Genomic DNA, 24,770 nt, shown 5'->3' on the forward strand with positions numbered 1-24,770 from the left:
GTGTTTCCCTTTAATACCAACAGACAGAGGTGCACGCTGCGCGCCTCCGCTCACCTCAACGTGCACGCAGCCGATATCCAAACGCGACCGTTAGCTTGGGCCGGGCGAATGCTGTGGTACCAAAGAGGAGAAAAAATCTGACCGACCGTGCTGGGTGATGTGAGAAGTCACAATACCACATCAAAACCAGGGTTTTCTATCGCATGCTTGGACTAGTCAAGTGAATATGATATTGAACATTTGTCAGAGGGTAAGTTAGTGTTTTTACACTCGTCTACGTTTTTGTTTTGGCACTTAGAAAGACTTGTTATTTTTTGACGACGAATTGCCTGCAGTCTCTGCGCTTACCCGATCCGTTCTCAAAATGGCGGAGAGGCCGAAAGCTAAGCTAAGTGGCAAAGTTGGCATTCACAAGAGCATCGATCTAGAGACTGACGTCAAGATAATCCCTTGGTGATATTAATCAACTATGCTGTATGTGATTGTCATCTTAATATCAGTTCGGCGCTTCTCGGTCAAAGCGTGATTTGTATGGAGACACTTGTTGTGAAACCTAGCTAAGCATTTGGCTAACGTTAGCCTCGTCTATTTATGGAAGTTCTGTGGGGATGAGCTAACGTGGTACGTTAGCCGGCTAAGCTAACTTAGGTGCTGTCAGCTTGCTGCCGTATTTTCTACAGCAAATGTCCTGATGTTGCAATAATATGCATAAATCAAATGCTACATTTTGAATTTGAAACGTTGACCATATTTGTTGCGGAAACCTCCTACTGTGTGTGTGTGTGTGTGTGAATAACGTTATACTATAACAGTTAGCTAGCTAAACCACTGTTGTCTTGTACTGGGGAATAACGGCTAATAGCTCTTAAAATCAAACTTGGGTTAGATAGCTAACTACATATCCCATTACCCTTTTAATCGTAAATAATATTTAATTTTTAGCAAGGGACTATGTTGTTGAGCTAGTTTTTGGCGTAACGTTAGACCAACGCCCTTTTGTGTCTTTTTCTTTTATGGTGGCTGTGTGTTAGTATAAATCTAGTCTGCTCAAACTGACAGCTCCAGTGAACGTCTACGTTATCGTGCTAAGCTAACGTTAGCTGGAAAGGGCGTTGCTGAGCCATTGCTGCAACTTTGCCCTTGTGGCCATCGAAGCTTGGAAAGACGTCACTCGAGCCAGATTTTGAACCGAGTCCTATTCTTAAAAATATTATGGGTTGTTTTCACGCATACTGCAAGCTCCCTCCTATTGTTTGAGGAATCACAATCAGGGTGGAGACTTAAAAAGGATCAGTTCGAAATACTGATAATCAACAAGGCTGTACAGATTTCACTTGAGACATACAAAACTCATGAGCTGAATTTCACTAACGTTACTTAATTAAACAACTAGTAATAGTCCAGTAGCTGCTATTCCATAGCATTATATGTGTGAGTCTATGCCTGTAGAATAGGTTATGAACCTGTCAGGGTGTGGGTTCAAGTTTTCAAAGTAATCTGGTATCTAAAGGTTTTACCTATTACATATAATTTAGTAAGGTGTTGTTAAATTTGCAACAAATATTTTAAATCTGCTACCTTTCGTCCTGTATTCCCACTTAATATTTTCTCCTTTTGTATGAGAACAACTACAATTATTAAAGTACAATACTTCTTAAGTAAGATGAAAATAAGAGATAGGTAGGTATATATATATATACATACATACATACATACACATACATACATACACACATACATATATATATATATATATATATATATATATATATATATATATATATATATATATATATATATATATATATGTGTGTATATATATATATTATATATATATATATATATATGTGTGTGTTATTGTGTATGTATGTATATATATATATGATTCTTCAAAGTAGCCACCCTTTGCTTTTTTATTAATAAGGGAAAAGATTCCACTAATTAACCCTGACAAAGCACACCTGTGAAGTGAAAACCATTTCAGGTGACTACCTCATGAAGCTCATTGAGAGAACACCAAGGGTTTGCAGAGTTATCAAAAAAGCAAAAGGCGGCTACTTTGAAGAATCTAAAATATAAGACATTTTTTCAGTTATTTCACACTTTTTTGTTAAGTACATACATAATTCCATTTGTGTTCATTCATAGTTTTGAAGCCTTCAGTGAGAATCTACAATGTAAATAGTCATGAAAATAAAGAAACGCATTGAATGAGAAGGTGTGTCCAAACTTTTGGCCTGTACTGTGTGTATGTATGTATTGTGGTTTGACATTCTGTCAGAGTTGTTTCGATATTTCACGGTCTTGTCACTTTTAAATATTGGACTGTTGACAATGATTACACCTGAGTGTGTTTTAGATAAAGGTTGAGTAACTTTGGAACTGAGTGAGTGCTTTTATTGTAGGGCAGCAATATTACAATAAATCCTGCATTGATTAAGAGACATGTAATGAAGTAGTGTAGGCTGCCAGTTAATGTGGGGAAATGATTTCCCTTGATGTTTGATTTGTAATCAAACCGTGCCTTGTGGTTCAGTTTGTGCCAACAGGGACCTATTTGGCCTGAAGGTCACCCATAAGGAGGGGTATTGTACAACAGCTTGACACAAACAGAGCATGATGACTGAAAGCTGCATATGCAACCAGGATTAATGCATGTGGCTAGTTTCATTGACTTTTTGATTTGTTAGATTTTAGGGGTGTAACGGATCACAAAAGTCATGGATCGGATCACTGTTTTGAGTCACGGATCGGATCATTTTTCGGATTAGCACATAAAAGGGGGAATTTAAATGATTTCTTAAAAATGTAATAACATTAACTTTCAATAATTATTACTTCTTTCTAGGCCTGTAACGATACATTTTTTAGCTGGATGATAAATTATCCCAGAAATGATTGCGTTAAATGATAATATTGTCGTTGAAAGACCATTTTCATCTAATATAATGATAATGTCATAATAATAACACCTTTTCAAAGATCAATAAACTTTTATTTCTAAAAGAATATTTAACACTGGAACTGGGAGATTTTTTTAAATATCCACAATAAATGAACAAAACAACCAAAAACAATAAATAAAATAGACTCTCAGTCTCTGTTAACAAAAAATGTACTTGAATAAAAACCAAACATAACGTTACCTGAAAACAGCGTGTAGTTTCTTTTTAGCATCTCACATCACACTTTCAGTCACTATGACCACTACTAAGGTCAGAAAGATTGTGCCAAAATATGAACAATAACGTTGCTTCTTGTCTCATCTGGGGTCTGATAAACAGTAAATTCATCAAATTCAGTGTCCACAACGCTATTTTCCAATAAACTGTAGCCGTCATATTTCACAGGACCCGCGTGAGTGCGGATTTCATGTCGCGGCTTTCGTCGCCGTTTGTCACTTTGCCTAAGATTGAGTGACAAGTGTACTCGCCCGGTTGTTTATTTGGTTGCCATGACTTCGCGAGTGATGACAGTTCGCTTAAGTTCAGTAGAGCAGACGGCTCTGCAGAGTTGTGTAATTAAGACTTTGTGACTTTTCATAAACGGCTGAAGGAGCGACGGTGCCCCCTACATGTACATAGCGGAAACCCTGTTGTGCGTCTGCCCTATTTCTGATACCGTGGCGGCAGAGGAAAACAAACAAGCATGTAAATGGAAATTATCGCGGCCGGAAAAATTATCGAGCTCATTTTATTTATCATGTGATTAATTGATTTATTGACTATTGCGACAGGCCTACTTCTTTCCCCAGTAAATTGAGGTTAAACGGCGAAAACGGATGAGAAAAGGGTATTTTACAATAACTTTGAATGCACCACAAGGTTGACAACAGCAGTGACCAAGTGCTAGTTTGTCTCTTTTAGCTCTTAGCTTTAGCAGCAGACTGTTGTACGTCCCGGTGTTGGAATCCTCTACAGTGAAATACAGACACACTTTACACAGTTTACGGTTTAGCTGTCAGCATTTTATACCTCGTTTAAAATTCATCTTGAGATGACGAAGACCGGGACCGTAGGCTGGTTTTGGGCTCTAGTTTCATGACGGGCAGCGTCGGCGAGACGCGATTAGTCATGCCGGCGTAATGCGTTAATAAAAATTAACTGACAGCATAAGTTATATCGAAGTTACAGTTTTCACGCCGCACGAAACTACCGGTCGCGACAGCACGCAGTCTCTTTTTCCCTTTCTCTCAACTTTTCCACCGTGTATCACGCGGCATTACCGCTCATTGCCGGTGTAAAGCGCGTGTCCGCTATTTCTGCACATGTAGGGAACCTCGTGAATTAACCTGCAACATGTCAGCTGTTTGGAAATTCTTCAGCGTGTGTGCAGAAGATAACAAGTTTGCAATATGCAACACCTGCAAGGAAAAAGTAGGGCGTGGAGGGACAACACCAAAAACCAAAATCACATTTTTTTAGTTGGATATTGGATGTGAAAAGAAGGAAATGGTTCTGACATTGCACTTTAGATGTGTGTGAATTTCCCACACCAGGAGTAATTTATATAGTTATCCATTATCTGTTCAAAACATGTTGCATGTGCAAAATGTTCTATTAAAGAAAAGATAATTTGTGTGTGCTGTAGTGGTTAGAAAAAATTAAATCTGTATCGGCTGGCCTAACACAAAGAAAATGGGAAATCAGAATCGGCCTAGAAAGTTGTAATCAGTGCATCTCTAATCCAGCTACTAGCTAACGTTACCCAGTGGCAAGTGTAGCGTTAGTGTTTACTAGCATGACATGCAGCGATGCTTCTGTTGCCTTAATGTCGGTTTCGGAGCATCAGAGAGCACCGAAATCCGCACTAGATACCGCTCTATGAGGCACCAGCACCATATAAGCACTGGATTTTAACATGCGCCGTTCACGTGAAGTGAAAATTTTGTTGCCTGTATCTTTTCACGGCAACCCTTCATAGAGATTTATCAGCTTACTTTAAGTTACAGCGACAGTAAAAATGCATTTCACACACTATCATTATGGTTAAGCTTTGCAATTGATCCGCGGTTCACGTGCATTCCGAACCGTGAGTGTTGTTCCGTATGGACCACTATGGTCCGTTACACCACTATTAGATTTAGCTAACATTGATTATCTCCTCTAAATTCAGTGCTCCTTTTTCGGTAATCACTCCTGCTTTTCAATATAACATTGAAATTGTAAAAAATTCATTAAGGAAGTTTTGACTTGATCCATTCATAAAAGGGAGTCAGAACATGTATACCTCCTAGCTTTACTGTACCTGTAATCATGATGTAAAAATGGTATCTATTTAATTGATACATTCTTAAAACATATCAAATTAAATGACAAGTGACCATAGAACCATTAGTTGATTGACAGAAAATCAATCAGCAACCATTTTAATGAATTGATTGTTGAACAAAATTATCAAACAAGAATGACTTTTGACTGCTTTTTGTGTGTGTTTACAATATCTATTGTCAATTAAATATATTTGGGTTTTGGACTGTTATTGGGTCAAAACAAGACATTTGAAGACGTCACCTTGGGCATTAGGAAACTGTGGACAGTTTTCACAGTGACATTTTATAGACTAATCAATTGATTGAAAATTTAAATAATTGTTAGTTGTTGTTAACTAAGTGTCCATCTTATGTTACCATTGCCCAGATCAATGTTGTGCCACTTGTTACTTCATTTTACTGACAGTCAAACAACCCAAAGGTATACAGTTTATAGGGTTGGGTACCTTTCGCATCTGAACCAATACTGGTACCTGGAATTCGGTTCCGCTACCCAATGGTACTTTTTTCGGTACTTTCCCTCTGTAATTACAAAAAAAATATTTCAGTTGTAAAAATAATTTCAAACCTATTTACATTGTTGTTTATTTATTATTTAAATAATTTAATATTTTACACTGAGAGAACTTAAACAAAAATAAAACCCCTCCCTCTCTCCTCCCAAACTTGTCCCTACAACCTATTAAATTGAATAATTATTTTACTTTTATTCTTGTATATTATATTTTAGCCTGTTTTATTTTCATCATGACCGTTTTTAATTGCTCTTTTAATGTTTTATGTAAAGCACTTTGAATTGCCTTGTTGCTGAAAAGTACTGTAGAAATAAAGTTGACTTGCCTTGCAACCTCAGCCTGTTAGTCAGTCCCCAGGGCACAGAAACCACCGTTGTGCCTGCTCGTGTCAGAGGAAGTGTAATGTCAACAGCACCGCGACCGCTTTTGGTTCGCCATTAACATCATATCACGGTGAAAGGTGTCTCTGTGAAGTTTTGAAAAACTGTAACCACACTTAAAACCACTTTATCGGCATCGCCATGACTCACTGTGACTTCAACAAAACTGCGGAGCCGACGTAGTTTGCTCCGTCCGCACTCTGCACGCTTGTGTGTGTGTCGGACCACTGCTCTTTGTCAACATGCAGAGAGGACCGATAAGCTTGCGCTTACTCTCAGGTACCGAAATTTGGCAACGTTTGACTTTACGTGAACCAATACTCTGTAGTACCGACGTGATTCGGTCGGTACTGGTAAAAGTACCGGGTTCGGTAACCAACCCTAACTATTTATTATATGTAACTCAGGAAATAATAATAATAATAATAATAATAAAATAATATTCGAAAGAATGTCATAGTTGGATATTGTAGCCTAGTGGGAGCTTATTTAGGTCATCTGTTAACCCTTTCTAGGTTTCCCAGTTTAAACCATCAAGATATGGTGACATTTGGTAGTTTCTTGAGAGAGCAGGAAAAGCATTCAAGTTGTTATATCTGTGTTGTGAATCGTGATTATGAGTGGATGAAGAGAGATGCGAAGCTGCTCCATCTGTTTTTTTCAGTTGCAGGTAAATGAAATGTGGTCATCATGCTACCCATGCTCTTAGTGGCCACCACATGGATACTTGATACTTATATTCACCTTAACGTTGATTAAATATGTATTAGATATGTGCTTAGCCACCCGCTCATCAGATGTAGAACACACATACACACCGATGGCGCTGCATCGGGAGCAATTAAGGTTTCAGTGTCTTGCTTGCTTTTTCCACCTCAACCTACCATTTTGCTCCATATGAGAGTGGAATTTAGAGTGTTTCAAAGTGAAATGTGATTTGGTGACACTGGTGTTAGACTCTTACACTTGGATTGTCAATATCCACCTTAATATAATTCTCCTTAATACATACATATACTGTACACCGATTCGCTAAAGTCAGACAATGACAAAGCTGTTATCTCTCCTCTCTTAATAGCAAAGATCAATGTACAACCCATTCAGGAAGTAACTTCTTATGTTAGCGGGTGCTGATCGCCTCTTTCACCAGTTACAGTGACAAACAAGGCGGGTGGCATCAACGGTTCCTAATTATTATTAATTCCATGAGTAGGTTGACGTCAAGCCAAAATTAAACTTGACTTGTCAGGTTTGTGTGTTCTCTGCAAGCTGTTGTCTGTAGTTCAGATTTTTGAAGATTGTTTATAAGGTAAAGAAGCATCACTCTGTAAGGCCTAGGCTTGTGCTGATTGGCGATCAGATCGTATATATAGACAATTGAAGGAATGATCGGGGAGTGTTTTTTTTCTTCCTACGAAGTGATTTTAACTAACTCACTATCAGAACTATAATATTTAGAATCTACGCACTACTGTTTATTTTCGGTGGAGTGGTAAGTCTGCCTGCAAAAGCGTGATTTTATACTTCTGCGTTAAATCTACGCCGTGGCTAAGTATGTGGAGACGTGGACCTACGCCGTAGCCTGACGTGCAGCTCTTGGAAAAATGTAACTACACGTCGTTCGCCCGTGGCTTGGTAGCATTGCATTTCCCCCTACTCATTTCCTGGTTCTCCTTCTCCATAAACAACATTTAAATCAAGGAGAGGGTGAACTTTTCCTGCTACAGATTTCCCGCCGTGGTCAGAAAGCACAGGGAGATACACAATGCACAACCATAAATCAAGCTTGTGCCGCGTTAATTGGCACAAGTGACGAGGGAATTTTAAATCCTTAACGTTAATTACAAACCAGTTTGCTGTCTCTTTGCCTTGGATCTGACACCTGATTGGCTTTGCTTCTTTCGCTTTCGTCACCCAGCCTCCCTGGCTTCCCGGCTGCTGCCAGGGTACGGGAGCCACAAAAGGTCAGCCCGCATCGATTAACGTTACGGGGGCTAAGTTACAGCAGCTAACGTTAACGGTCGAGTTTCCCTGGTGTGGAGCTTTGCCTCAACACGACAAATAAACTGCAGTTAATGGATCTACAATTATCACATTAGGAGGAAGAGAAATGGCTAAATTTGACGTGCATCGCCGATCTCCAGTAATCATGATTGAATGATTTAAAAATATTAGAGATTGACTAAGCCTGTAGTAACAGAGTAATGGGTCTTCTCTCTAGCTGATCACATCCCATCAACTTGAGGAGTTGCATTCTTGTAGTGAAACTTTCATCCATATTAGGGCTTTGACTCCAAACTTCGTTATTCGAATATCATTCGAATATTAAAAAAATAATGATATTCGAACGAATATTAGCCAGCCCTTACAGGAACACGCCGACTTATTGGGAATTTAGCTTATTCACCGTAACCCCCAGAGTTAGACAAGTCGATACATACCCTTCTCATCTCCATGCGTGCTGTAAGGCTGTCTGACGGCTCCAGCGGCATCAGCCCATAACAGAACAGGCAGGTGAATGGTTCCAGTAATCCTACTGCTCCAAATAAGTGACAAAATAACGCCAACTCAGGCGGAAGAATATAGTACTTGGGTGGAGTGATATGCTCGCAGCAAGCCTGTCTGAGAATATAGTTCCCGGTTTGTTTACTGTTAGAAGACGGCTGTGTCTCATGTTACGTTGTTTTTTGTACACGCTGTGACTCTACAAATCACAACATGTAAATAGGAACATGTTGGCGTTATTTTGTCACAATTTGGAGCAGTAGGCTAGTTGGAACCAGTTACCTGCATGTTCTGTGCTGAGCTAAGCTAATGCTGGAACCGTCAGACGGCGTTACAGCACGCACTGAGATGAGAAGGGTATGTATCGACTTCTCTAACTCTGGGGGTTACGGTGAATAAGCTAAATTCCCAATAAGTCGGCGTTTTCCTTTTTAATATTCGAACCTGTTATGGGCATTATTTTTTGTAAATGCGTTTGCTTGTAAACGTTTTCAGTTCAGATTCCGAGGCTTTTTCACACATTTCAAAATGTAACTACATGTGGCGGCGACGCACGTCTGTCGCCCGTGGCTCGGTAGCGGTGCATTCCTCCCTAATTCTCAAAGAAGGCAGGCTGGCCCAGGGCCAGGCCAGCTCAGCGGCGTCTTTCTCCCGTCGCGTTCCGCTGTCTCTCCTACCTACACCGCCCCCACCAGTCCCTTCTCCCTTCTCCCCTTTCTACCTGCCTGCTCAGTGCTGCTGCACATCAGAGACTATTAAGAAGGAGAGAGCACAGCGGGGAAGGGAGGGGCTGCTCCTCAGTCACACAACAGAAGAGAGAGGTGACTGTTTCGGCGGCCACAGGAGAGAAATACATGGCGTGCTTGCTGGACAATACTTGCGACTCTTTTTATTTTACAGAAAGTCGCTGTCTTTTCTACAGAAAGTCGCCAGATTTGTCGCTAGTCGCTTTTGTGAAAAAAAAGTCGCTAAGTTGGCAACACCGCCCACACACACACTGGCTCGACGCACACACCAGCACACGAGTATAAACTTCAGACCACTTACGTAGACTACGGTGAAAGCTCCGAACTTCCTGTCGAAAGCATACTGTTTGTGTTTAATCCAGGGTCTGACTTTTTTAATTATTTTTTTTTTTAACTGAAGGCATTTAATGGTCAAAACATTATTAATAAATATTTGAATATATTCGAATATTAATAAACAAACGAACTTTGAAAATGATTTTTGGGCAAAAGTCAAAGCCCTAATCCATATCCTATAAAAGATGCAAGCTACTTCATATTTATAACTTTAATTTATATCAGGACATTCAGTATTTGTATCAGGTAGCTCGTGAAAAATAAGGTGGGCTGAATTTAGAGGCCTACGGCTATTTCAGTGTGACAAATACATATTTAATCAACATTTAGGTAAATTTAAAAATTCAACTTCTGGCAGATCCCCATTAATAAAAGAGTCTCATTGGGATTGGAACCTTCAGACTAATTATTAATTACTGGGCTAGTTCTTTGAGCATTGGCTTGTTATCTGTTAACTGTCTACTAAAACAAGTGCCATGTTATTTTCATGACCGTTTTAAGATCCAACTGTTTCTTTGTATCCAAGTTAGCTGCAACTAATGATTTTTTATTACTGATTAATTAAGTGATTGATTAAACTTATTTTTTTCACTATTCATTTCTTACTCTAATAAATGCCAGAAAAGAGGGAAAATTGGCCATCACAGGTGACATCTTGTTTTGTTTTACAATCTATTATACAAGATAAACACAACGGTATTAGATAAAACAGAGAAAAGAAGCAATTATTTTTCTATCAACTAACTGTTTCTGCACTACTCTAAAGGCCTTTTTCTAGTTGTGTCGAATCAATGGCGTACCCCCGCAGACCCCTCGGACCCTACACTCAACCGTGGCTTGGTAGCGTTGCATTTCCCCCGACTCATTTCCTGGTTCTCCTTCTCCATAAACAACATGAAATCAAGGACAGGGTTAACTCTTCCTGCTAAAGATGTCTCACCTTGATCAGAAAGCACCGGTGGAGACACTTTGTTTCTCTCACTATGACTCTAGAGTCGGTACTCGCTCCAAAGCTAAACGCCGTCACTCTCTCACTTCTCCCTCTCTCTACAACACACTCCCCACACACACACACACACACATACATATATGCCGGCCCGACGCACACACCAGTGCACAAGTATAAACATCAGGCCACTACAAAGCTCTGCGTTTAGCCTGCGCAGAGCTATAAAATGGCTTTAAGATTGAATAACGTCTTTCAAAGCCTAACTCCTGACCACCTAATCTGTAATGTTGTCAAAAAGGCTTCTTCTTGTGTGACAAAAAGGTGAAATTTGTGACTTCTTACCGAAATAATAAAGCTTATCTTGGTTGAAGTCCTAAGGCAAAATATTTGTTTATTTATTACCAGAAACTGACCACAGGTAGTGTCCACACATGAACACATGCGTAGTGTATGATAACTTTGCAAGCTGTTTGGCTTTCCTCTGGTTGAATCGGTGTGCAAATTCATTCAAAGCAATAGTTACATTTTCGGAGAAATGGACTGTGTTCAGATGATCACACAGGTTGTAAATGACCCCCCCCCCCCTTCTACATTTCTTCCTGAGTGTTGAGTGCAGAGATTAGCCTGATACATAGACAGGACCTTAAACCTTTCCTCTTGATTTATGACTGACAGTGTTCTCACCGTTGCAGCCTAAATGACCGTACATTTGCCTTTCAATGCGATAACTGGAGGACCTGCAAGACTTAAATACTTTTTTACTGACTGAAGCCAGGCCTCATATTGTCACTTGTTTGTTTATCTATGCGTTCCTTTTAAAACGTTTCTCTCAAATACCGTATCTGGTGATGCTCAGCAGTCTCTCCAGCAGGTGCAGAAGCTACCAAGATTGTCTTGCTTACGTAATACTTTGGAGGTTGGTCTGTTTGGTCAAATGGCTATTTTTGAACCAGGCTGAGAATGCTGTTCAGCTTTGTCCTGTGTGCTCAGCGCACCCATCATGTTTGCAGGCAGGAAAGAAGACTTCTTTCTAGGACACTTCAGACTCGTCTCTGGGTAAATGTTTTGTTGTCTGCTGCGGCTTTCATCTTTAGTGTAGAAATATGCAGAAAACAATCTCAATGTTTTTACCAGTTTCCAATAGAGCAGCAATCGGTTATTATTAATTTTTTTTTTTTCTTGAAAGAGTATTTTGTGTTTAGAAGCAGCAACTGGACAAGAACAATGCACCAGACAATAATATAGACCAGGACTGTTTGCTGTCAAGGTCCTCTCTCCCTGTTGGGGGTTAATCCTGTTAGCCACTGTCCCGTCCCTTCTTTACTTTGTCAGCTGTATGGAGGACTTGTGGTCTCTATCACACACACACACACACACACACACACACACACACACACCAACCACACACGCACACACGCACACCAACCACACACGCACACCAACCACACACACACACACGCACACCAACCACACACACACACACGCACACCAACCACACACACACACACACACACACACACACACTAGGTTGTCTGGTCTAGTCACTAAGCAGCTTAGGGCTATTGTGGCCCCAGGTGCCAGCAGAGTTGAAGCTCATGAATAGTCTTATTAGCTTCCCAATCACTGAATGGTGTGTTTTGATTTGTCAGCGTGTGCTGTTGATCAGTGCTCTTCTATTGGGATAGCCACAAAATTCAGACTATAAGTATAACCAAGAAAAAATGTTTTAAACTCCGACAGTCATAGCCAGCGTTTACCACTGGCACACTTGATGAAGCCTAAAGATTACATTTTTGATGCGATAATTACTACGAAGAATCAGCCGATGTACCTGATCCCTTGCTAATGCAACATCCAGAGGTTCAGATCAGGTATGCAAAAGGAAGGCAGTTGCTGCTAGTCCAGTCTTAAGTTGTACAATAAATATTTGTTCTCAATATACTTGGAAAATGTATCTAATGTAGTAAATATTTGTATCACTGCAATTTTTCCTACCTCCCAGCAGTTGTTTATTTAAATGTTCATATGCTTTCCTACATTCTTGCCTCTCTGCTTTATTCACCCAAAACTTAAATACAACTTCAACTGTGCTTAAGTGTTTTTTTTTATCACTTATAGTGAACAACATATATTTTTAACTAATTTGTTTTGTAACACCGTTATACATGTAGCTGTAAACCGATTATACTCACTAATTTCTCTGTCAATCCTAGAATATATATGTATTTTTTAGTGCTGTTAATTGATTAAAATATTGAATCGCGATTATTAATCACATTAATGTCATAGTTAACTCGCAATTAATCACACATTTTTATCTATTCTAAATGTCCCTTGATTTCTTTTTGTCCCATTTTTTTTTTCTCATTTTAATGCTCTTATCAACATGGAAAAGTGGATCGGCTTGCTTTGTGCTTTTGTCGCCTGGCTTTGACAAGGGGCCGGCGAATTGGCATCAGCTGTAACTCGGTTCACAACGACAAAACACAGATCACTTTGGTCTTGTCAATGGAACCATTTGGCAACTTTTTAAAAGTAAACTTTCCATTCAAAATCTTATTGGCATCCATTTCTGCGTCTCGCGCTTGCCATCCACTCAAAATGTAACGTTAGCCTACTACTCTTTGGCCGGCTCGCAAGCCCAAACAAGTGTGTGCGGCGTGCCTGTTGTTTTGTTTCCGGTCTAGCTAGATCCGGTGTGGTGTTGTAGTTTTCTAATGTTTCTAGTTGTTGCCAACAGCATGTGAAAAAATACTACAAAGTTTGCTAGGCCAAAAAGAACGTTAATCTCGCGATAAAAAAGATTGCCGCCGTTGAAATGGGTTTGCGTTAACGCGTTTAACTGACAGCACTAGTATTTATTTTATTTATTTATTTATTGGCTATAAGTTTGTTTTTTTTACCCACTTGTCCTTTCTTTCTTCATCAGGTGATGGCCACGTCTGACTAGTCAGTAAGATTTGGGCCAGTGAATACTCGTGGAGCCTTGTGTCGACGGCTGATTGACAGCAATATCTTCAGTTCACCTCCCTCTGCGTGGCACTCTTTTCGCCACCTCCGAGTCTCTGAAGGAAGAACATCACTGAGGGATCGAACAGCTCCCCACCACACACTTCCCAGCCAGACTCCCCCAGCACATCACCTCACCCTTACCTCCCCCAAGAGGGAGAACAGCAGCCACCATGGTGCTGTCACAGAGACAAAGAGATGAACTGTGAGTGCCTGGATGTTAATGTTTGTGTGTGTGTGCGCATAGGATCATTACACATGCAAACAAGAACAGACATGTAGGCACATCTAGTGCTCACCAAGAGGTGTACTTGCATTAAAGTGTGTCACATGTAGGCTTTTAAGCAATACCTCGAAGTTTGACCACAAGCACAGCTGTTCGTGGCCTGTTTCCCTCTCTTGATAGAAAGCAGTGGAATATGTTTAGTTATTTGGGCTTAGTCATCCAGAAGAGGTTAATGCAGATGTTGTGAGAAAATTCATACCTTTTACAAGAATGTGTTCTCATTAAGAAAGAGATGTAAGCTTCACTGTGCTTCATTTGATAGCTACTTAGTGAATATTTCATAACCCGCATGGCAGGGGCAAAGAATTGAGGGGGATGGGGGGGGAGGAGGAGGAGGAGGAGGTGGAACTGTGCCTGGCTGATCATACGATATGCACCCCAGTTCAATTCACCCCAGTCCAGACACCACATGTCACAGCAGATATTTTATCTTATCATGGTGTAACCCTTTATTGGTCAAGAAAATCTGGATGTTTGTATGAGTTTAAAAAAGGATTTGTTTCTGCCAGTAGGGTTGGGCGATGTCCCCTAAATTGGCAGTTGACGATGGTTACAGTAAAACATCGTGATGGACGATGATATTGGGGCCGGGGGGCGGGCGTAGCTTTACATAAATATTTTTTCCTACTACTATGGGCCAACAGTAAACATAGAAACGATTAGAGATACATTTAAATGCCCTCTGTAAATGGTGCCCTGCTGGTAGGTTTTACAACGTGACCTACTTTCACTTAAGTACGGTGCAGTAAAGTCAATCAGATGTCCGTGATGTGCGTAACGACAGTACAGTGGGACGTTTGCCTTCAACAGAGCGACAGTAATAACCTAACATACCATCATTACTGAGTTTAAACTACATTCTCGGTTATGTTTGCACTGAATAACGCATTCAATAAACAGAAACATAACTCTTGCAGCGCACATGAACAGCAATATTAGCTAACACATAAAATAGCACCCTCGTGAATTAGCCTGTTGCTAACGTACATTCATAAATCCTGCATAACATCGTCCCGTACCTACAGGACCTCAGACTTACTTATTGATGCACGCACAGAGTAGTGTCGACAAACTTAGTCCAATGAGGGGAGAAAGGAAAGTGTGATAGCGTTCCACTTTTAATGCTTTTTTCTCTCTCACTCGAGACCGCTGTGTCCAACGTTACTAGAAGGTAGAGCGAGCTACAGCTGATAGGGAGAGAGAGAGAGAATGTATCACTACAGCCAATCTTGTCTTTGTTAGTTTAAGACCGACGCACTTGTCAATTTCCCGTCCAGCGCCCGCGACTAGGATTAGTGTGTTTGACCGGGGGGGGGGAGAGAGACACATCACGATGGTGGCTCTCCATCGTGATGTCGGGCAGCCATCACGATGGACGATGATATCGTCCATCGGCACAACCCTATCTGCCAGTGATGGCCCAATGTTCAAAGACTATTAACAAAGACATTAGGGCTTTGACTCCGAACTTCGGTATTCGAATATCATTCGAATATTTTAAAAAATAATGATATTCGAACAAATATTAGCCATCCCTTAATATTCGAACCTGTTATGGGCATTATTTTTTTGCAAATGCGTTTGCTTGTAAACGTTGTTTTCAGTTCAGATTCCGAGGCTTTTTCACGCATTTCAAAATGTAACTACACGTGGCGGCGACGCACGTCTCTCGGCCGTGGCTCGGTAGCGGTGCATTCCTCCCTAATTCTCAAAGAAGGCAGGCTGGCCCAGGGCCCGGCCAGGGCCAGGCCAGCTCAGCGGCGTCTTTCTCCCGTCGCGTTCCGCTGTCTCTCCTACCTACACCGGCCCCGCACCATGTCCCTTCTCCCCTTCCTACCTGCCTGCTCAATGCTGCTGCACATGAGGAGAGAGCACAGAGGGGGGGGAGGGCGGGGCTGCTCCTCAGTCACACAACAGAAGAGAAAGGTGACTGTTTTGGGGCCACAGGAGAGAAATACATTGCGTGCTCGCTGGACAATACTGGCGACTTTTTATTTAAATTTTTTTACAGAAAGTCACTGTCTTTTCTACAGAAAGTCGCCAGATTTGCCGCTTGTCACTTTTGTGAAAAAAAAAAAAAAAAAGTCGCTAAGGGGGTCTGAATAGTCGCTAAACACTGCCCACACACACACACGCCGCCTTGACGCACAAACCAGCACACAAGTATAAACATCAGACCACTTACGTAGGCTACGGTGAAAGCTCCGAACTTCCTGTCGAAAGCACACTGTTTGTGTTTAATTCAGGGTCTGACTTTTTATAAAAACTTAAGTTTGATACCAATATAGGTCTTACTGAAGGCATTTAATGGTCAAAATAGTATTAATAAATATTTGAATATTAATATTAATAAACAAACGAACTTCGAATATGATTTTTGGGCAAAAGTCAAAGCCCTAAAAGACAATGACAGTGGTATCAGGGTTACAATCATCAGCCATTCAAAGTGGGCCAGAAGCTGGGGCCTAAATTTAGCACAGTCACTCATAAAATATTCACCCATCATCTCATAAAAGAGCCGTCCCACTCATTTATATAACGTGTGCGTACATCTGTATATTTGTGTGCGAGCCTATACATGTTTCAAGTTGAGTTATTATGTGCCTTTTATTGCCCTGTACTTGTACGTCCTTACTCAGTGTTCTCTTTTTGTGGCGAGTCAGGTTTCAATAGCAGCACAAAACAGTTTCCCAGTGATTCGGTACTTACATTTAGTTTTCTTCACTGAAGAATTGTAATTTCTTATGGCACTTACTTAGGTAGAACTGTGAAACTTGAATCCCATTGCTTCCATCTGTCAGACTGGGTGTGGCCTCCTCTCTTTTAAGGAGACATTTTTGTGGTGGAGCTAATAATTAATGACGACATAACTTTGACTTAATTGACATGTAATTCATTTGGCAAAATTTTGTGCATAATCAAATAAAATTGCATCAATACTGACTATTTAGGATTGTCCAAGGGCATCTCTGAGGCCTAAATTTGTGATTGATGACAAGTTAACACCTGGAATGAAAAAAGCTATTTTATTCCACTTTTTCACAGAAACCGGGCTATAGCGGACTATCTCCGTTCCAATGGATATGAGGAGGCATATTCCACCTTCAAGAAAGAGGCCGAGATAGATATGGTAAGGAGAGACCAGTCCCAAAATGTCCCACATATGAAAGAAATGTAGTATAGATTAATTTTTACTATGAAGAATGTGGATCCCTTTCTCAGTGTCTTGTCCTTTCTCCATTTGTAGAATGAAGAGGTAGATAAAAAGTATGCAGGGCTTTTGGAAAAGAAATGGACTTCAGTCATCAGATTACAGAAGAAGGTAAGGAATATTTGTGTACTAGCACATAATGTATTTTAAATTTGCCAGAGAAGTTTGATAAATGCTCTACACCTACCTAGAAAAAATGTAAATACAAAAACAACTTTATAACAGCTATTTAGTCTAAAACCTTAGCCTTAAATCGAAACCACCAGATGGACAGCATGGTAATATAAAACGATTACCTGTCTTCTGACTCCTCTTCTCCTTGACTCGCCCCTCGGCCTCAGGTGATGGAGTTGGAATCCAAGTTGAATGAGGCAAAGGAGGAGATGACACATGGAGGACCTGTGGGTCAGAAGAGAGACCCCAAGGAGTGGATCCCCCGTCCCCCAGAGAGATATGCCCTGAGCGGGCACCGTGCTCCGGTCACACGTGTCATATTCCACCCCGTCTTCTCTGTCATGGTCACAGCCTCCGAGGATGCTACCATCAAGGTGCGTCTGTGTTTATAAACAGTATTTACACTCTGAACTGCCAGTATAAACAAACACGCCACGCAGCTGACACGCTCACGCCACGCAGCCAGTGTGTAGCCGGCCTAATGCAATCCAATAAAACAGCCCTGCAAAAAATCATAATCATATTTTAGTTTTCTGTCTCAGGGGTGTTTCTGTGGGCCAGTCTGATTAATACAATTCCCATCACTACGGCCTCTAGAATGATAAATACCTTTTTGACACAGTTTCAACAAAAACTGGGGTTAATTGTGGGGCGGTTATATTAGATTGTGTTATGTTTAGCTTGGTGTACCTGCAGCACAACTGGCAACTCTCTACAAATGTATCAGTCACAGTATACTCGGAGAAATGGTATTGATATATTACATTGATAATTATGAGAAAAAAAGTCAACGTTTAAGAAATCTAAGGGGACAGCACAATCTTTATCTACTGCAATAGTGCCCTATAAACTATTTTACATCTATCAATGTCAAGAATTAACAGCATTATCACACAGATGTATTATGCATCAATTTGTCCATCAAGAGTGTACTCTCTGGAACTGTCAAGACTCCTTTTGCTTTTCTTATGTTCTTATAATGTAATATCTTTTGAGATGTCATTTCTAAGGAGAGCGCTGCTTTGAACATGTGTCTCTAGCAGGAATATTAAAGTGAGCGTTTTCAGCACACCACAACATAGCCTCTGCAGCTCTGACCCTTCAGATCAAAGCTGTACTGCAGATCCGAGGCTGTTAACCCTTTTTATCCTTATCCTTTTATTCTCCCCCCGCCTCCTCCCTTCCTCCCTGCTTCCCTCCCTTCTTCACTGTTTATTTTTTCTGCTTTGTCACTGCTCATCTATTGGGAGATGGGCTGATGCTAGTGTTGTCAGAGGCAACACTTCCAGAGCTCAGCACCTTGGGAAACACGCAAATTAGTTTCTCTTTTAACTCAGCCTTCTTTTTTCCTTTTCGTCCTTTTTCTTTTTTTGGTTAAATAAACTGTGTCAGCAGATTTATATAACATGATTTTATCTGAAAGGATATTCCCAACCATTTAAACTGTGTTTAAGCAGTTTAATCTTCATGTCTTTATTGTCAAAAAACTATAACCTGCACCCCATCCTGCCTGTTGAATGCAGAACATATTTGTCATCTGATTTAACAGCCATGAAAAACTTTCATCCCTGACTTGCCATGGGACAGACAATCAGTTACGTATGTCAATATAGCAATGTTTGCTGTTAGGCCACTAGACTTAAATTGAACAAAATCAACAACATCATGGTCACATTTGATTTTTAGGTATTCGATATACATCTCTCTGATAATTGGGTCAGACAGAAGTGTCTCCCTGTCCTGACTGCCTATTGCTGTCTGTGTCTGTGATTTTAGGTGTGGGACTATGAGGCAGGGGACTTTGAGCGAACCCTCAAGGGCCACACAGACTCTGTGCAGGACATCTCCTTTGACCAGACGGGAAAGCTGCTGGCTTCATGTTCAGCTGACATGAGCATCAAACTTTGGGACTTTCAGGGGTTTGAGTGCATCCGAACAATGCATGGTAAGAGATATTTACAGAAATAATGATAGTTACAGCACAGGTGCACCTGTAAAAGTAATGTAGCTAATACACAAACCCTTTTCATATGAGGATTCACAATAAAATGGGGGGAAATATCTATTTCGCCACAGTTCACTAGAAATGAGTATGAATGACTTTTCTGATTTAAAACTGAACACCAAGTCTTTTCTAATGAAGGGTTAGCTTTCTTTTAAAAATCTCAAATGTTTTTGGACACTGTGACTTTGGTCATATCTGCTTGGTGGTTTAAGTATTGAGATGAACTTGGACGAATTGCACAACTAAACTCTTGACTGTGTCGTCCAGGCCACGATCACAATGTGTCGTCTGTAGCCATCATGCCAAATGGTGACCACATAGTGTCTGCCTCCAGAGACAAGACCATCAAGATGTGGGAGGTTGCCACTGGGTAAGTGAGGGGGAGCCTTGTTTCAACTCTCACTACCACAATCTCTTATAGAGACTTGGACTTATGTAATGTTACACTTTTAGCATGTTTCTTCTTTATTTCCCCTATCCTAATTTCCATATTTTCCTTCCCATGGTCTTCATTTAATCCCTGGTACTATTGCGTTAGTTCATGATTTAATTTAAGCTAAAGGCTGCTCTTTCATAACTTAACTTAGAATATTTCCATCTACAGGTACTGTGTGAAAACATTTACAGGCCACAGGGAGTGGGTGAGGATGGTGCGTCCCAACCAGGACGGCTCGTTGATCGCCAGCTGCTCCAACGACCAGACGGTGCGTGTCTGGGTGGTCGCCTCAAAGGAGTGCAAAGCTGAGTTGCGGGAGCATGAACATGTGGTAGAGTGTATCGCCTGGGCCCCTGACAGTGCTCACCCCACCATCCTGGAGGCCACAGGCTCAGAGGTATGTACAGCTGCTGCAGGAGCTGACATTTACCTACAGACCGATGTTTGTGTATGTTTAGTTTTAGTTTAGCTGGAGGGTTTACCACAATTGTTTATAGCATGTGCAGTGATGAATGACTTGTCTCATAGGACATTAATGCACTTTTGTTAAATAAAACAACATAAAGCAGAAGAAGTACTATTATAAGTGAAGCCAGTGAGGTGCCAAATGGTTGTGAAGATGGTCACCTAGGTAGTAATTTAGTTTATCAGAAAAGATTAGATGCCATCAGTCTTTCAGACTTAGCTCAGCAGATTACAGCAGTTGGTGAGGTTTTCACATCAAATGTTTGAAGAGTTCACCAGACTTATATTTATCTTATCTTGTCAGCTTTTTAAAAACATGGCATTTACATATCTGCATCGATGTTTATAGCCCAGTCTACAGACATGCTAGCCTGGGTAAACCCTGACGACCTTCCGGCAAATTTGAGATTTGCTCTGCAGGTCAGTCTGGCGAAGAGCCCATTCAAACCCATTTCCAATGTCCTCAAAATTGAGGCACCAATCACAAACGCTGAGGCGGGCTTAACACCAATCACAACCGTTGAGGCGGGCTTTACGCGACGAGGATAGTGCAGCGACGGCGAGCAGCTTTTTGTTTACATTCAACATGACGGCTACCGAAGCCGTGTTTCACCATGACCAGGGCTCGGTAGGTCAGTCTGACATATGCCGATTTTATACCGGTCAATGCTATAATTAACTGACAACAGAAGTTATACGAGTTACAGTTCTCAAGGACGCACGCACACACGGACAGAGGCACAGTCTCTTTTTCCTTTCTCTCAACTTATCCGCCGTGTGTGGCGCGTACCCGCTCGCGGTGTGAAGCGCGTGTCCGCGCTATTCTTGCACATGTAAGGAGCCTCGTGAATTAACCTGCAACATATTAGCTGTTTGGAAATTCTTCAGCGTGTGTACAGAAGATAACAAGTTAGCAATATGCAACACCTGCAAGGAGACAGTAGGGCGTGGAGGGACCACACCAAGAACCAGAATCACATTTTTTTTGTTGGATATTGGATGTGAAAAGCGTCACCCGGATCGTTGGTCTGATTGGTTGAAGGACTATCCAATGAGCCCAGAGGCATTTGAGTGGCATCCGTTGGTGACACCCCTCTGGAAATGAACTGTCAATGAACCTTTCCCAGACCCACTCTCAGTTACAGCTGAGAAGGGTCTGGTGTTAACCAGGCTACAGACATGCTAGTGGCTCTGTGAGGCTGTACTTAGGCCTCACAACGGTGCTGAGCTAAATGCAAACATCAGCATGCAAACATGCTCACTATGAAAATGCTAACATGTGATTGAGCAGGTATGTTTACCATCTTCACAATCTTTGTTTAGTGTGGTAGCCTGCTAACATTTTCTAATTAGCACAGAACAAAGTACAGCTGAGGCTGATGTGAATATCGTTAGTTTTTAGTAATTAGTATTTAGTCATTAAGCAAAGTATTTGACCTGATGTTGGTGCCCCATGAGAAGTCAGGGAATTCATGTGGACCGACTGACATTGCCCTGGTGTTTCCCACAGGTTGAGAATTTACTTGTGGTGGTGGGTGGCACAGGGTGTGACGAGTGGTAGCGTGAAATTACCTCTTCATACCTCTAAGAAGCATCTTTTTGATAACAAACTGTTGTATTGTCCTTCATGTCGCCAATCACAGTTTCTTACATCTTCCCTGTGTCTCTGTTTTGCAGAGCAAGAAGAGTGGAAAACCTGGCCCCTTCCTTCTCTCCGGATCCAGAGATAAAACAATTAAGATGTGGGACGTCAGCATTGGTATCTGCCTTATGACTCTGGTGAGTAGTTTAAGTGATGACTTGATTGTCTCGGTGTAGACATCATATATTATATAACACTGTCTCAGTGTTACTGCTTATAAATGAGGGTAGTGGTGGGTAATCAGCCTTGTCTCTTCAGGTGGGACATGACAACTGGGTGCGCGGAGTATTGGTTCATCCTGGAGGAAGATTCATAGTGAGCTGTGCTGACGACAAAACCATTAGGATCTGGGACTACAAGAACAAACGCTGCATGAAGACCCTGTGTGCCCATGAACACTTTGTTACCTCTCTGGGTAAGACAGTGTAATTAATGTGATTAATAAAGTCTACCATTAACCTGCAATGAACCTGTAAAAAATACAGAACCTAAATACAAGCTCAAATGCTCACTCTGTACATCACATTAAACTTATTTCAGCCTTGTGGTGAACTTGTTAAAATGTATAGAGCCTATCTTTTAATGCAGCGTACCTGAACAAATGTTTATCTCTCTTGCAGATTTCCACAAGACTGCTCCCTACGTGGTGACAGGCAGTGTCGATCAGACAGTCAAAGTCTGGGAGTGCCGCTAAGACTGTCTCCACCCCCCCCCTCCCCCTCGAACTCCAAAAGCAGTCCTAATGCCCCACCCTATCCTGCACCCCAGCCCTATTCTTTCTGTCCTGACACCCAGCCCCTCACCTCTCCCACTCCAAACCATAGTTGACCATGGCGCTTTACCTTCTCCCCGTCCACTCCCCTCTCCTTCCCTCCTCCCCTACATCGGTCCAGCCCATATTAAGATGACTATTGTCCTTTTATGTAAATTATTCTGGATGTAGGGTACGCTTAATAAATGTCACGCAATCTCTGACACATAAACACACTCAAAAGATAAGAAGTATTCCTTGCATGGTGAATCAAACAAAAAATTGTATACTGTTTGCCAAATTTGCATACTGTTGTCATGACTTCCTGTCAGGTCAAGGGGTAAATATCCTTGTGTGCTGGCACAGGTGGATTCCAGTTAACTGACCAATGGCAACCCTTCTTGATGGGGTTTAGGTTTTGTTTTACTCCATGCTTCCATTTTTGTGGTCTGTCACAGCGTTGATGGTGATAGAGAAAGTGTGAGGAAAGTAAGCATAAAAGAAAGAAAATGAGTGGAAGCTGTCCAGGAGAAGATAACGAGTGGAAGAAATAATTAAGCAGGATGCAGCTCCCTAGTTGAATCACATGAGGTTCTGTGGTCGAGTGCACGTGCACATGTGTGTATACAGTACATTGTGTGAGTGTGTGTGTGTTTGTATATTATGACAGGAGAATCTCTCCACTGTCTCTGCTCTGATGGTCAGAGGAGAGAGAGGAGGCAAAGCTTCTCACCCACTGTGTTCATTTATACTACTTCATCTCTTTTAACAAACCTGCTTTCTAGTAGAAACTCACAGGACCTTAATGATCCCTAAGCTGCTGAGAGCATAGGCACACGCCCCATAGCAAAAGTGTGTTTTACAGAGGAAAAATTCTGCTCACCTTTTATGAGGTTTGTGTGTGTGTGTATGTCGCCCCAGAGAATCGCCTAGTGCCCTCTTGCTCGCTATCTCTGCCTTGTTAACCCATTGAGGGCTCCCTCGCACGGGATTTTCATTCTGCTTTCTGTTGTCTCACTGCTCTTTACACACACATACACATACACTCACAAATGCACATACACGCACAGTAAAAGTTGTGTATCAATATATCTGGATGTTATTGTTTGCAACATAATGAAATAAAATTCTGTAAATATAAGTTATCTATGTGTATGCTTTCTTTGAGGAAAGGACGTGAAATGAGATGAAGGAAACCTGTCTGACGCAATTGACTAGCGCAGAACTTCATAGTGAGGTCAGATACCGCAGCACGCCTGCCAGTTCATCCCACATTAAATACTTTAAATGTACCAATGCTTGCTAGGGCAGCTGTGACCACAGTCTTCTCATTCAATTTTTCTTTTAGCTGAAAGCATATTAACCATTCACTGTCGATGGAAAACGTTTGGTTGTGGTGCTGTGACAGTTGAAAATAAATTTTTGCTTTTGTAAAGGTACAATTTCGTTCAATCGGGCAAAAATCATTTTGGGACAATATGACATCCTGCGGCACACAAAATTAAGCGTTGATTTTAATGAAACCGTCTGGTCTGATAAAATCATCAGAATAAAGCGTTTAGAAAGAAATAGGTCACTAGACAAAAACTGGGAAACTGCTGCTCTAGACAGCAAATATTATTTATGTATAACTATCTGGCTGTGGTGCATAGATGTTGGTCTTGTGTTACACTGTAGCTTCTAAGCATATCTAGGTAGCTTCCATCTGAGCAGGGGTCAGAAGCTGACTATCATTGCTGTTATTGATTCAGATAAAGGAAGTCCTTAAGGTTTTAATCAGTCCTGACCTAGTAGTATTTTTAGTATGTTAAGTGTGATGTAAACAGTGTAGTATAAGTTTTGACATTATTCCTCCGGTACAACCTAGTTACTTACACTACAAGCTCTGACTGGAGAGGCAAAGACAGTTCAGGCCCCCTTATCAATTATGTACGGTACCTCAGCCTACTTCTGCACTCGCACACACACCTGCTCACTCACCCACACAGCAATAACTCCTCTGTGCTCTGTGGTATCCTGGCAACAGTTGCCAGGATAGCAAGTGTGCAAGCACCACACCTTGCTCTGTCCTGCAGGTCTGAGGGTGGA

The 24,770-nt window shown here is 41.3% G+C and overlaps 1 protein-coding gene across 1 annotated transcript; it reads left to right on the top strand.

The window, feature by feature from the left end:
* The first annotated feature begins 53 nt into the window (after positions 1 to 53).
* Positions 54 to 23,827, top strand: LOC120575686 (lissencephaly-1 homolog B). The gene is made up of 11 exons (XM_039826510.1): positions 54 to 250; positions 13,633 to 13,917; positions 17,044 to 17,128; positions 17,246 to 17,320; positions 17,551 to 17,757; positions 19,160 to 19,328; positions 19,656 to 19,758; positions 19,993 to 20,221; positions 21,967 to 22,068; positions 22,190 to 22,346; positions 22,552 to 23,827. Exons 2-11 carry the CDS (start codon positions 13,886 to 13,888, stop codon positions 22,623 to 22,625), a joined length of 1,233 nt encoding a protein of 410 aa, XP_039682444.1. The 5' UTR covers positions 54 to 250; positions 13,633 to 13,885; the 3' UTR covers positions 22,626 to 23,827.
* The last annotated feature ends 943 nt before the right edge of the window (positions 23,828 to 24,770 follow it).

Source organism: Perca fluviatilis, chromosome 16, assembly GCF_010015445.1.
Source record: "Perca fluviatilis chromosome 16, GENO_Pfluv_1.0, whole genome shotgun sequence".
Classification (NCBI taxonomy): Eukaryota; Metazoa; Chordata; class Actinopteri; order Perciformes; family Percidae; genus Perca; species Perca fluviatilis.